The sequence below is a fragment of the Cynocephalus volans genome, chromosome 14 (genome assembly GCF_027409185.1).
Source record: "Cynocephalus volans isolate mCynVol1 chromosome 14, mCynVol1.pri, whole genome shotgun sequence".
Lineage (NCBI taxonomy): Eukaryota > Metazoa > Chordata > Mammalia > Dermoptera > Cynocephalidae > Cynocephalus > Cynocephalus volans.
The window spans coordinates 81,054,362-81,069,421 of NC_084473.1; the positions used below are offsets into that span (position 1 = coordinate 81,054,362).

The following is a 15,060-nucleotide window of genomic DNA, read 5'->3' on the forward strand; positions in this document are numbered from 1 at the left end:
GAAATAAAAAAGGAAATTAGAAAATTTCATGAAACAAACAAAAATAAAAATGTAACATAGCAAAACTTATTGAACACTGCAAAAGCAGTTCTAAGAGGGAAGTTTATAATGATAAACCCCTACATTTAAAAAAAAGAGAAATATCGCAAATAAACAATCTTACTTTACACCCCAAATAACTAGAAAAGCAGAAAGAAAAAGAAAACTAACTGCAAAGTTAACATATGGAAGGAAATAATAAAAATTAGAGGAGAAATAAATGAAATAGCATGTTCTCACTTATTAGTGAGATCTAAAAATAAATAAATAAATACACAAACAAACGGGGGCAGCAGGGAAGAAGACACAACAATCACAATTCCTTGAACTTGTTAAGAGAAGTGAACAGATAAGATGTTGATGGGTGGGAGGGGGAAAGAAGGAATCTGTAAAGGAACATGAATATCAACTACATTGTATATTGATTAAATAAATACATAAATATAAATAAATAATAAAAATAAGGAAAAGTTCATGACATGAAAAAAAGAATGAAAGAAATGAAATAGAGAATAAAAAAACAATTGAAAATCAACAACACTAACACCTGGGTTTTTGAAGGGTTAAATTGAAAAACCTTTAGCTAGACTAAGTAAGAAAAAAAAGAGAAGACTCAAATAAAGTCAGAAATGAAAGAAGAGTCATTACAACTGATGCCATAGAAATAAAGAGAATCATGAGAGACTATTATAAATAACTATGTGGCAATAAACTGGATAACCTAGGAGAAATGGATAAACACCTAGAAACATAAAACCCAGCAAGACTGAGTCATGAACAAATGGGAAATATGAACAGACCTATAACTAGTAAGGAGATTGAATCAGTAATAAAAAGTATCCTGAGAGAGGTGCCCAGCTGGAGAAGCGCAAGAGCTGCAGAGACCACATACCCTGCGGTACCAGCGTGCAACCCAGAAGGTAGGCCTCACCACCGCCACCCAACTACATCTCCAGTCTGGCCGAGTGCATGCTGACCAGAGAGGCACCTCCCTGGAGAGGCCCAAGACCCAAGGCGACCACACACCCAAGGCACTCATGGGCAACTGAGCAGAACCTGAGGCAGCCATACCAAATTGGCAGTCACAGCAGCATCCTAGCCAGAAAATAGGGTCCAACCAATGGACTATGAAATCCCCTGCCACAATAACTAAACATCAAAAGAAAGATACCAGAAATATGAAATATCAAGAAAGTACACCACCAAAGGGTAATAACTCTCAAGCTCTAGATCCTATAGAACAAGTCCTTGAAATGTCTGGCAAGGAATTTCAACTGATAATTCTAAGGAAACTAAATGAGATACAAGAAAACTCAGTTAGACAACATGATGAAATGAGTAAAAGTATTCGGGACCTGAAAGAAGAAATGTACAAGGAAATCAATGCCCTGAAAAAGAATGCAGCAGAGCTTGCCAAGCTGAAGAATTCATTCAACAAAATAAAAAACACAACAGAGAGTTTAACCAGCAGGCTTGCAGAAGCAGAAGAGAGAACTTCTGACCTTGAAGATGGGCTGTTTCAAATAACACAGGCAAACAAAAAAAAAAGAAAAAGAATTTAAAACATTGAAGAAAATCTAAGAGAGATATCAGACAACCTTAAGAGCTCAAATATCTGACTCATGGGTATTTCAGAAGGGGAGGAAAAAGCAGATTGCTTTGAAAACATATTCACCAAAATAGTGGCAGAAAACTTCCCAGGTATAGGAAAAGACACAATCTTCAGGTTCAGGAAGCTCAAAGATCCCCAAACATATTCAACCCAAAAAGGTCTTCTCCAAGACATGTTATACTCAAATTGGCAAAGCTAAAAGACAAAGAGAGAATCTTAAAAGCTTCAAGAGAGAAGCATCAAATCACCTATAAGGGAGCCCCAATCAGACTAACATCAGACTTTTCATCACAAACCCTAAAAGCCAGAAAAAAATGGCATGAGATATTCAAAATACTAAAAGACAGAGATTGCCAGCCAAGAATAATCTACCCCGCAAGTATATCTTTCTGAAATGAAGGGCAAATAGTATATTTCTCAGACAAACAAAAACTGTGGGAACTCACTACCACACGATCATCCTCACAGGAAATTCTCAAGGGAGTTCTGGGCTTGGTTCCTGAAAAATAACTACCACTGCCATAAAAACTCAAGAAAAATCAAAACCCACAAGTAAAATAAAAATGGCAATAGCGAAGAGAAAAAAAGCTCATCTACAACCCAAGGAACTAACAAATACAAAAAATAAACAGTAAATCAGAAAGAAAGGAACAAAAGACACTTAAGACATCAAAACAAAAATCAATAAAATGCTAGAAGTAAATCAACACTTTTCAATAACAACTCTTAATGTAAAAAAATTAAGTTCCCCAATCAAAAGACATACACTGGATGACTGGATTAAAAAGGAGAAACCAACTATATGCTGCCTTCAAGAGACCCACCTCACCTATAAAGACTCACATAGACTAAGAGTGAAAGGATGGAAAAAGATTTACCATGCAAACAGAAATGAAAAATGAGCTGGAGTAGCTATTCTTATATATAACAAAATAGACTTTAAACTAAAAACCATAAAAAGAGACAATGAGGGCCAGTACATAATTATAAAAGTATTCATCCATCAAGAAAATATAACAATCATAAATATATATGCACCCAATGTTGGAGCAGCCAGATTTATAAAGCAAACTCTATTAGACCAAAAGAAGGAGATAGACACTAATACCATAATAGCAGTGGACCTGAACACCCCACTGTCAATATTGGACAGATCATCTAGACAAAGAATCAGCAGAGAAACACAAGATCTAAACAACACTCTAGACTAATTGGACTTGGCAGATATCTACAGAACATTCCATCCAACAACCTCAGAATATTCTTTCTTCTCATCAGCACATGGATCATTCTCCAGGATAGATCACATGTTAGGTCACAAATCAAGTCTTAACAAATTCAAAAAAATTGGATTTATCCCATGTATTTTTTCAGACCACTATGGATTAAAATTAGAAATCAATAACAAATGAAACTCTGGAAACTATACAAACACATGGAAATTAAACATATGGGTCCAAGAAGAAATCAAACAGGAAATCAAAAAATTTATTGAAACTAATGAAAATAATGATATATCATACCAAAACCCGTGGGATATAGCAAAAGCAGTACTAAAGGTGAAATTTATCACATTAAATGCTTACTTCAGAAGAATGGAAAGATGGTAAGTGAACAACCTAATACTTCACCTTAAAGAACTAGAAAAACAAGAACAATCCAAACCCAAAGTTAGCAGATGGAAAGAAATCATTAAGATCAGAGCAGACCTTAATGAAATTGAACCCAAAAAACAATACAAAAGATTAATGAATCAAAAAGTTGGTTTTTTGAAAAGAGAAATAAAATTGATAAACCATTAGCACAGCTAACTAAAATAGAAGAGAGAAGACCCAAATAACAAAAATTAGAAATGAGAAAGGTGATATTACAAATGATACATCTGAAATACAAGGAATCATTTGAGACTACTGTAAACAACTATATGCCAACAAATTTGAAAATCTGGAGGAAATGGATAAATTTCTCGCCACACACAAGCTACCAAAACTGAGCCAAGAAGATGTAGAAAATCTGAACAGACTGATAGCAGTAAAAGAGATTGAAGCTGTGATCAGAAGGCTCCCAACAACGAAAAGCCCAGAACCAGATGGATTCACAGCAGAATTTTACAAAACATTCAAAGAGGAATTGACACCAATTCTCTACAAACTATTCCAAATGATTGAAACAGACACAAATCTCCCAAACTCATTCTATGAAGCAAACATCACCCTGATACCAAAACCAGGTAAAGATACAACTAAAAAAGAAAACTCCAGGCCAATATCCTTGATGAATATAGATGCAAAAATCCTCAATAAAATACTTGCTAACAGAATACAGCAACACATATGCAAAATTGTACACTATGATCAAGTCAGATTCATCCCAGGGATGCAAGGTTGGTTTAACATATGCAAATCAATAAATGTGATACACCATATCAATAAATTCAAACACAAGGACCATACGATCATCTCTATAAATGCTGAAAAAGCATTTGATAAAATTCAACACTCATTTACGACAAAGACTCTATAAGTTAGGTATAGATGGAAAGTATCTCAACATAATTAAAGCCATATATGATAAACCCACTGCCAATATCATCCTGAATGGGGAAAAGCTGAAAGCTTTTCCTTTAAGAACAGGATCTAGACAAGGATGCCCACTCTCACCACTGCTATTCAGTATAGTGTTGGAAGTACTAGCCAGAGCAATCAGAGAAGAGAAGGAAATAAAGGGCATCCAGATTGGAAAAGATAGTCAAACTGTCCCTGTTTGCAGGTGACATGATCCTATATATCGAACAGCCTAACACCTCTACCAAAAAACTCTTGGAGTTGATAAATGATTTCAGCAAAGTTGCAGGATACAAAATCAATACACAAAAATCAGTAGCATTTCTATTCTCCAATAGTGAACATGCATAAAGAGAAATCAAGAAAGTTTGCCCATTTACAATAGCCACCAAAAAATAAAATACTTAGGAATTGAGTTAACCAAGGATGTGAAAAATCTCTAATAATGAGAACTAGAAACTACTGCTGAGAGAAATTAAAGAGGACATAAGAAGATGGAAAGATATCCCATGCTCTTGGATTGGAAGAATCAACATTGTGAAAATGTGCATACTACCCAAAGTGATATACACATTCAATGTAATCCCCATCAAAATTCCAATGACATTTTTCTCAGAAATGGAAAAATTATCCAGACATTTATATGGAATAATAAAAGACCACGCATAGCCAAAGCAATGCTGAGCAAAAAGAAAAACATAAAGCTGGAGGCACAACACTACCTGACTTTAAACTATACTACAAAGCTATAATAACCCAAACAGCATGGTACTGGCATAAAAACAGACACACTGACCAATGGAATAGAATAGAGAATCCAGAAATCAACCCACACACCTACAGCCATCTGATCTTTGACAAAGGCACCAAGCCTGTACACTGGGGAAGAGACTGCCTCTTCAGCAAATAGTGCTGGGATAATAGGATATCCATATGTAGAAGAATGAAACTAGACCCATTCCTCTCAGCATATACTGAAATCAACTCAAAGTGGGTTAAAGAATTAGATATACACCCTGAAACAATAAAACTTCTTAAAGAAAACCTAGGAGAAACACTTCAGGAAGTAGGACTGGATACAGACTTCAGGAATACAACCCCAAAAGCATGGGCAACCAAAGAAAAAATAAACAAATGGGATTATATCAAACTAAAAAGCTTCTGCACAGCAAAAGAAACAATTAATAGAGTTAAAAGACAACCAACAGAGTTGGAGAAAATATTTGCAAAATATACATCTGACAAAGGATTAATATCCAGAATATACAAGGAACTCAAACAACTTTACAAGAAGAAAACAAGCAACCCAAGTGAAAAATGGGCAAAAGAGCTAAATAGGCATTTCAAAGGAAGATATACAAATGGATAACAGACATATGAAAAAATGCTCAACATCACTCAGCATTTGGGAAACGCAGATCAAAACCACATTGAGATATCATCTCACCCCAGTTAGGATGGCTAAAATCCAAAAGACTGTGAATGATAAATGCTGACGAGGTTGTGGAGAAAAAGGAACTCTCATACATTTTTGGTGGGACTGCAAAATGGTGCAGCCTCTATGGAAAATGGTATGGAGGTTCCTCAAATAATTGCCTATAGATCTACCATATGATCAGCCATCCCACTGCTGGGAATATACCCAGAGGAATGGAAATCATCAAGTCGAAGGTATACCTGTTCCCCAATGTTCGTTGCAGCACTATTTACAACAGCTAAGAGTTGGAACCAGCCCAAATGTCCATCATCAGATGAGTGACTATGGTATATCTACACAATGGAATACTACTCTGCTATAAAAAAGAATGAAATACTGCCATTTGCAACAACATGGATGGACCTAGAGAGAATTATATTAAGAGAAATAAGTCAGGCACAGAAAGAGAAATATCACATGTTCTCACTTATTTGTGGGAGCTAAAAATAAATAAATAAAAACACAAACAACCTGTGGGGGGGGGTAAGAAGACAGAACAATTACAATTCCTTGAAGTTGATATGACAGCAAACAGAAAGGAGATTGTTGGGAGGGAGGGGGGAGAGGGAGGAGGGAGGGAGGTTTTGGTAATGGGGCACAATAATCAACCACAATATACAACCATTGTATATTGACAAAATAAAATTAAATTGAAATTTAAAAAGTATCCCATCATTGAAAAGCCTAGAACCAGATGGCTGTACTGGTGAATTCTACCAAACTTTTAAAGAAGAATTAACACCAGTCCTTCTCAAACTCTTCTAAAAAATTGAAAAGAAGCAAACACTTTTAAACTCATTTTATGAAGCCAGCTTCATCCTGATACCAAAACCAGACCAAAACACTACAAGAAAGAAAAAAAAAAACTATAGGCCAACATATTTGATGAAAATAGATGCCAAGTCCTCAACAAAATACCATCAGACTGAATTCAACAGCATATTAAAGGGATCACATGCCATGGCCAAGTGGAATTTCTCCCTGGGATGCAGGGATGTTTCAATATACAGAAATTAATCAATGTTATACACTAAATTAACAGAAAAAAGTATAAATATCACATGATTATACCAATCTATGCAGAAAAAAACATTTGACAAAATTCAATACTCTGCATTATAAAAACACTCAACAAACTAGGAATTAACTCAACATAATAAAGGCCATATTTGAAAAGCCCACATCTAACACCATACTCAACAATGAAAAACTGAAAGCTTTTCCTCTGTGATCAGGAACAAGAAAAGGATGCCCACTCTAGCTACTTCTATTCACCATAAAACAGGAAGGACCAGCCAGAGCAATTAGGCAAGAAAAAGAAATAAAAGATTTCCAAATCAGAAAGGAAAATGTAAAATTATCTTTGTTCACAGATGACATGCTCTTATGAATAAAAAACCCTAAAGATTCTAGAAAAAAAAAGTTAGAATTAATAAATGAATTCAGTAAAGTTGTAGGATATAAAATTGACATACAAAAATCAATTGTGTTTTTGTATACTAACAGCAATCCAAAAGAGAAATAAGACAATTTATAGTAGCATCAAAAATGTAGCATGCCATTTACAATATCATCCAAAAAATAAATAAAATAAAATACTTAGGAATAAGCTTAATTCTGAAGACAGAAATAAATGGAAAGTATCTCATGTTCATGTATTGGAAAACTTAATATTGTTAAAATGTCCATACCACTCAAAGTGATCTGCAGACAATATAACGCCTATCAAAACCACAATAACATTTTTCACAGAAATATAAAAACAATCCTAAAATTCCTGTGGAACCACAGGGGATCTAAATAGCAAAATGATCTTGAGAAAAAAGAAAAAACCCAAAGGCCTCACACTTCCTAATCTCAAAACATGTTACAAAGCAACAGTAATTAAAACAGAATAGTACTGGCATAAAAAGATGCATAGAGAGGCATATAGACCCATGAAACAGAATAGAGAACCCGTAAATAAACCCATGCTTATGTCAGTCACCTGATCCTCAACAAGGGTGCCAAGAATACACAATGGGGAAAGGATAATCTCTTCAACAAATGGTGTTGGGAAACTGGATATCAACATGCAAAAAAATGGGACTGAAAACTTATTTTACACCATACGCAAAGTCAATTCAAAATACATGGATTAAAGACTTAAATGTAAGGTCTGAGACTATAAAATTCCTGGAAGAAAACATAGAGGAAAAGTTCCATGCTATTAGTCTTGGCCGTCATTTCTCAGATATGGCACCAAAAGACAAGGCAACAAAAACCAAAATAGATGAGTCAACTACACCAAGCTTTTGAACTACAAAGGAAACAGTCAAATAAGTGAAAAGGCAACCTACACAGTAGGAGAAAATATTTGTAAACCACGTGTCTGATAAGCAGTTATTATCCAAAATATATAAGGAACTCCTACAGGTCAATAGAAAAAAAACAAATAACCTGATTAAAAAATGGGCAAAAGATTTGAATAAACATTTCTTCAAAGAAGACATACAAATGGACAACAGGTTTATGAAAAGATGTTCAACATCACTAATCATCAGGTAAATTAAAATAAAAATCTTGTATCACTTCACACCTGTTAGGATTGTCATTATCAAGGTAAAATAAAATAACAAGTGTTGGCAAGAATATGGAGGAAAGAGAACCCTTGCACACTGTTGGTGGGGGGTGTAAAATGATGTGACTGCTATGAAAAACAGTATGGTGGCTCCTCAAAAAATTAAAAATTGAACTACAATATAACCCGGCAATCCCACTTCTGGGCATCTTTTCAGAAGAATTGAAATCAGGATCTTGAAGAGATATTTTCACTCTCATGTTCATTGCAGCATTATTCACAATAGCCAAGATATTGAAATAGCCTAAATGTTCATCAAGAGATAAATGGATTTTTTATATGTGGAATTTACATATAGTGGAATATTATTCACCCTTTAAAAAAGAAGGAAATCTTGTCATGCTACAACATGAATAAACCTGGAGGACATTATGCTAAGTGAAACAAGCCAATCACAGAAGGACAAATACTGCAGGACTCCACTAAAAGAGATATCAGAAGTAATCAAACTCATAGAAGAAGAAAGTACAACGGTGATTGCCAGAGGACTAGGGGAAGGGGAAATAGGGAATTACTGTTCAGAGGGTATAAAGTTTCAGTTATGCAAGATGAGAAAAGAACGAAAGATCTTCTGTATGATACTGTTAATACTGTTAATATTGACCTCATGTTATGTGCTTTTACCACAATAAAAAGAAAAAAAATTAAATAAATTTTTTTAAAAACCCACAGCCTGAAATAGTATGTCTCTCTCCTTCCACACTCCATGTCTATACTAAACTCATTCTTCCTTCGTGATTGCTTCTGATCCAACCTTCCTTCTGCAGCTCTCAATCATTTGGGGAATAGGAGTGAAAGCCTAACTAACTGGTGCAGGTTTCAAGAAATCATTTCCAACTCTTAACGGAAGACAAAGTGAAATCCCTAATGTCAAAGCCGTGGTTTATCACAGCGCCCAACATTACTGTGCAACCAACTTGCTGGAGTTTTTTCCACCTCCAATCTAAGGCAGTCTTAAAATGCTTCTCATGAAAACACCTTCTTCAGAGTTTCTTGCACCTTCCTCTCCATAGGGTTTATATACAGTCCATGGGGTTAGAAAGAAGTAAAAAAAACCAGGCTGTCCTCTTCATCTTATACCTTGCCATCTCCCCCCAATACCCCACCAGCTACCACACAGACATCTTACTCTTCCATCATCTAGGAACAGAAGATCTAATGGAAATCAGTGACTCTTGAAAACATCTGTTTTCCCAGAAAGGTCAGGCATGTACAAATATGTGCATGTATGATACAACTCAAGGAAGAATGCCCATGGTACTCTTAATAATATTCAATGCCTTTTGAGAATATTTAAGTTCTAAGGAAATATAAGGAATTATATTTTGTTACTAAAATAGAATTTGTAATATATTTGGGGTTTGGGGGGGTTTCTTTTTTATTGGAACATAGTTAATTATACATATTTGTGGGGTTCAGAGTTAAATATCAATACCTGTGTGCAATATATGATGTTCAAGTTGGGATAATTAGTATATTTGGCATTATACAATGTAATTAATTTTTGTGGCCTTTTACCAATTCCTCTCTTATCCTCTTCCCTCTCCCCCTTTCCCACCTCTGGTAACCTCAGTTCTGTTTTCTCCTTTTGAAAGTTCCACGTGTTATTGTGATTGTTGTATCTTTCTTTTTTTATTTATTTGTTTTTTGTTTTTTGGGTTTTTTTAGCTCTCACTTGTGAGTAAGGACATGCAGTATTTCTATTTCTGTGCCTGGCTAATTTCACTTAACATAATTTACTCCAAGTTCATCCATGTTGCTGCAAATGGGAGTATTCATTCTTTTTTATGGAGAGTAACACTCCATTGTATAAATATACTGCATTTTACTTATCCAGCCATCTGATGATGGATATTTAGGTTGGTTACAACTCTTGGCTATTGTAAATAGAGCTGCAATAAACATAGGAGTACAGGTCTCCCTTCAACTTGATAATTTCCATTCCCTTGGGTATATACCTAGCAGTGGAATTGCTGGATCATTTGCCAGTTCTATCTATAGTTCTCTGAGCAGCCTCCATGCCATTTTCTGCAATGGCTGCACCAATTTGCAGTACCACCAACAGTGTAGGATGGTTTCACTTTCTCCACATCCTTACCAGCATTTGTTATTCTCTGTCTTTTTGATAATAGCCAGTCTAACTGGGATGAGATATATCTCAATGTGGTTTTGATTTGCATTTCTCTTATGCTTAGCAATGTTGAGTATTTTTTTCATGTGTCTGTTGGCCATTCATATATCTTCCCTTGAGAAATGCCTATTCATCTCCTCTGCCCATTTTTTAATTGGGTTAGTTGTTTTTGTACTGTTAAATTGTTTGAGTTCCTTGTGTATTCTGGATACTAATCCTTTATTGGATGCATAGTTTGCAAATATTTTCTCCCACTCTCTAGGTTGTCTTTTCACTCTATTGTTTCTTTTGCTGTGCAGAAGCTTTTCAGTTTGATATAATCCCATTTGTTCATTTTTCCTTTTGTTGCCTGTGCTTTTGGGGTTGTATTCATAAAGTCTTTGCCCATTCCTACTTCCTGAAGTGTTTCCCCTATGTTTTCTTTTAGGAGTTTTATAGTTTCAGGATGTGTATTTAATTATTTAATCCATTTTGAGTTTATTTTGGTATATGGCAAGAGGTACAGGTCTAGTTTCATTCTTATACATATGGATGTCCAGTTTTCTCAGCATCATTTATTGAAGAGGCAGTCTTTTCCCCAGTGTATGCTCTTAGTGCCTTTGTCAAAGATCAGTTGGGAATAAGTATGTGAGTTGATTTCAGGGTTCTCTATTCTGTTCCACTGGTCTGTGTGTCTGTTTTTGTGTCAGTACCATGCTGTTTGATCACTATAGCTTTGTAGTATAATTTGATGTCAGGTAGTATTATACCTCCAGCTTTATTATTTTTTTCTCAGGATTGCTTTGGCTATTTGGGGTCTTTTTTTGTTCCATATGAATGTTAGAGTTGTTTTCTCTATTTCTGTGAAGAATGTCATTGGTATTTTGATGGGGATTGCATGGAATCTGTAGATTGCCTTGGGTAGTATGGACATTTTCACTATGTTAATTCTTCCAATCCAAGAGCATGGAATGTCTTTCCATTTTTTGTGTGTCCATTTAAATTCTTTCAGCAATGATTTGTAGTTCTCATTGTAGATATCTTTCACCTCCTTGGTTAACTTTACTCCCAGGGTTTTTTTAAATGACTATTGCAGATGGGCTAGGTTTCTTAATTTCTTTTTCTGCTAGCTTCTATCTCTCCTTTTATTTCACCGTTTAGGACTCACATTCTGCTATGTAGTCACTGTATTAAGAATTACCCACAGGAGGATAACATAAGGTCTTTGTATCTGAAAACTAAATAGTGCATTTTGTTTATTATATTCTTAAAGGTAGAAGTGTCCAAGTTTGAAGATTTGGAAGAAGTTAGTGCTGAACTGAAGCTCAAACAGTTGCTCTGGGATTCTTCATCTGAATGGGATAAACTCCAACAAGAATGGTTAAAGGTAGAAAAAAAAAATCTCTCAATTCTTAAATTTTGAATTAATTAAACTTAAAATATTAAAAATATTAATTATAATTTTTAATAATCTGGTGTATTCTTAATGTCAGTAAAATATGCAATTTTGTAATTTTATGGGAATGTGTTTCAGCCTTCCCATGAAATGAACAAAGGTCCTCGGTCAGTATATGCTGCAGAGCAGAAAACATCTCTATAAGGCAGGCCTCTCAGGCCCTTCATTTAAGAAGGCGAAATGATGGAAGCATCAAAGAACCTCACTGCATGACATTTAACTGCTTTGTGGTTTCTAAACAGTGTTGTCATAATACACCCCAGAGTTCTTGAGGATCATAGCATTTTATTTGTGAAGTTTTGGTTAGCTTCTGTTTCTGTTCTTGTTGTCTTTTAAAAAGGAAGCCATTTTTTCACTGCAACAGAATAGAATTAGAATGATAAGATCTAGGATCTTCCCTTGAGAGCTCAATAAGCAAGTACTAACATCTACCACAGTTTTGTTTCTAGGGTCTACCTTAATATTCAAACCTTAATAAGGGTTACCTGTGTATGAGGCAGAGTAGATGGGCACCTATACTGTCAAGTGTTACGTGGATGTGTTGGAAATACCATCAACTTCCCAAATATTGTTTTACACTTTTCCTTCATCCTACCTGTGCTGATGCCTGTAATTAGAAGTCACATGTCTGGGTTAAAAAACAGTGACACGGGAAATGTTTCTTAGGTAATGTTCTAGATGCTGGAATTACCAATGGAGAATAAAAAGAAGGACAAACTCCAAACCTTCACAGAAGTTGCCTTTTGGTAGAGGAAAGAGAAGACCATTAACAGATACATGCTATAATATCAGAGAATTTTAAGTGCTCTCTCATAATTCATTTATTACTTATCTCAGAAGTAAAAAATACTCTTGAGTAGCAAGGAAGAAGCTTAGAGAATTTTCTAATTACCTCCATAGATTAGAAAAGTGGCTTCCAAAATAGGATACATTCACTCTAGAAAATACACAAGGAAACCCATTAGGGAACAGAAGGAAAATGTTAAACCTAGGAAAAGAAAAATGAAGGTTTGCAAACTTTCTATTGCCCTCAGTCCATATGACTATCTGACATGTCAATATAAGTATACACTTATATGTTTATGTAATTGAGACATACAATTACAGGTATATACATATATTAGGGGTGCATCTGTAAAACTTTTGTATAAATTAGTACAAAATAAAATAGTAGGACACTACAAGGTGAGAAATTTCTGGTTAGCAAGAGTAAAAATTATCTGTTTGCTTCCATAGAAAATTTTATGTGTATTGACCCTCAGTAATAAATTACAAGAATTCCAACATGCATTTGATAATGAGGTAGACAAGGACATGAAAGTAATAAACAGGTGGTACTTGATATATTATTAGCAATTTTAATAAGTAAAGCCATTTCCAAAAGTAGAGAGTACATTTGGATTAACAATTTAGCTACTAAGTAAAATCCACGTAAAGAAAAACATTTTTTACTATTTCAATCTTGCCTTTTATCATATGTTTAATTTCTTTTATTTTTAATTTTCAGTCCAAATTTGACTGCCTGGATCCAGAAGCCCTAAACAGTCAAGTTTCTAAATATGCCAAATTTGTGACTCAATTGGAAAAAGGCTTACCACCCAACAATGTAGTTCCCCAGCTCAAAAGTAAGGTGGAAAAAATGAAAGAAAAGGTAAGGTTGGTAGAAATTATTCTAAAAACTCCAGGTTAATAAGTTATTAGTTGCTGTTAATGAGATCAAAAGTCAGGAATTCTTTCCTAGTTAAGTTAGTCACCTTTGTAAAGAAAAGAAAGAATAGTCAAATTCAATATTTGCAGCCTCACAGGCTGCATCCCTGTGTTCAACTGGCAAATCATGTAATTGAATACCTTGGTTAGAAAGGACATTTCAGAGTAAGTTTCCCAGTGGTGGGGAAAATAGTGGAATAACAGGTTGCAGTTGTGCCAGAATACTGATTCACTCAGCTCTTAGGCAGCCAGACAAGGCTAGGGTAGCCTTGTCTAAGCAGCCTGTCCGTTTGCACCACTGCACAATACAACGATGCCATTTTCCAGATGTGCCATGATCTGAAGAAGGTTGGGAAGCCTGGCAGTAGGTGTACAGGACTGGCTCTTTGAAATCATCACTGCTAAGCCAGTGTTTGACATGGATAGGAAAAGGGAAATTATTTCCACTGATCTGCTTTCTGTCCTTGTAATTTTGCCTTTTACAGAATATTATATAAATGGAATAATACAATATATACTCTTTTGTGTCTGGCTTCATTCACTTAGCAAAATACGTTTCAGATCTTTCCATGTACTTGCACCCAGAATATACAATATACTCTTATAACTCAAAAATGAAAAGATAAATAACTCTTTAAAATGGGCAAAGGATTTGAACAGACATTTCCCCAAAGAAGACACATGAGAAGATGCTGAATATCATCAGTTATTAGGGAAATGCAAATCAAAGCCACAATGAGATACCTGCCACTTCAACCCACTAGGATGGCTATAATCAAAAAGACAGATTATATAATAAGTGTTGGAGGGGATATTGAGAAATTGGAACCCTCAGGTGTTGCTTGTGGGATTGTAACATGGTGCAGGCACTTTGGAAAAACAATTTGACAGTTTCTCATAATGTTAAATGTAAAGTTACCATATTACCAAGTAAATTCCACTCATACACACACACACACACACACACACACACACACACACGAGAATCGAAAACATGTTCATACAAAATTTTCTGTATGAATGTTCATAACATAATTATTCATAATAGCCAAATGTGGGGGGAAAACCAAATGTCCATTAACTAATGAATAAATGGAGAAACAAAATATGGTATATCTGTACAATGAAATATTATTCAGCAATAGAAAGGAATGAAGTACTGACATATGCTACAGCATAGATGAACCTTGAAAATATTATGCTAAGTAAAAGAAGCCAGTCATTTAAAAACTACATAGCATATGATGTCATTTATATAGAATGTACAAAACAGATTTTTGGTTACCAGGCACTGTGGGGAGAAATGGAGTGACTGCTAATGGATACTAATGGGTATGGTGTTTTCTTTTGGAGTGGTGAAAAGGTTCTAAAATTAGATAGAGGGTATATTTGCACAAATCTGTGAATTAGAAGTTTTTAAAAAATATTTATCCATGTCATGTGAATCAGTAGTTTATTTTTATTGCTGAGTAGTA

General features: G+C 34.9%; 1 protein-coding gene across 1 annotated transcript in view; it reads left to right on the plus strand.

Moving 5' to 3' along the window:
- DNAH6 (dynein axonemal heavy chain 6) overlaps positions 1 to 15,060 on the plus strand; it is a 305,977-nt gene that overhangs the window by 98,577 nt on the left and 192,340 nt on the right. Inside the window, exons 16-17 of the mRNA XM_063078669.1 lie at positions 11,696 to 11,809; positions 13,386 to 13,529. Of these exons, the coding sequence (XP_062934739.1) occupies positions 11,696 to 11,809; positions 13,386 to 13,529 (258 nt within the window). The remainder of the gene's footprint in view (positions 1 to 11,695; positions 11,810 to 13,385; positions 13,530 to 15,060) is intronic.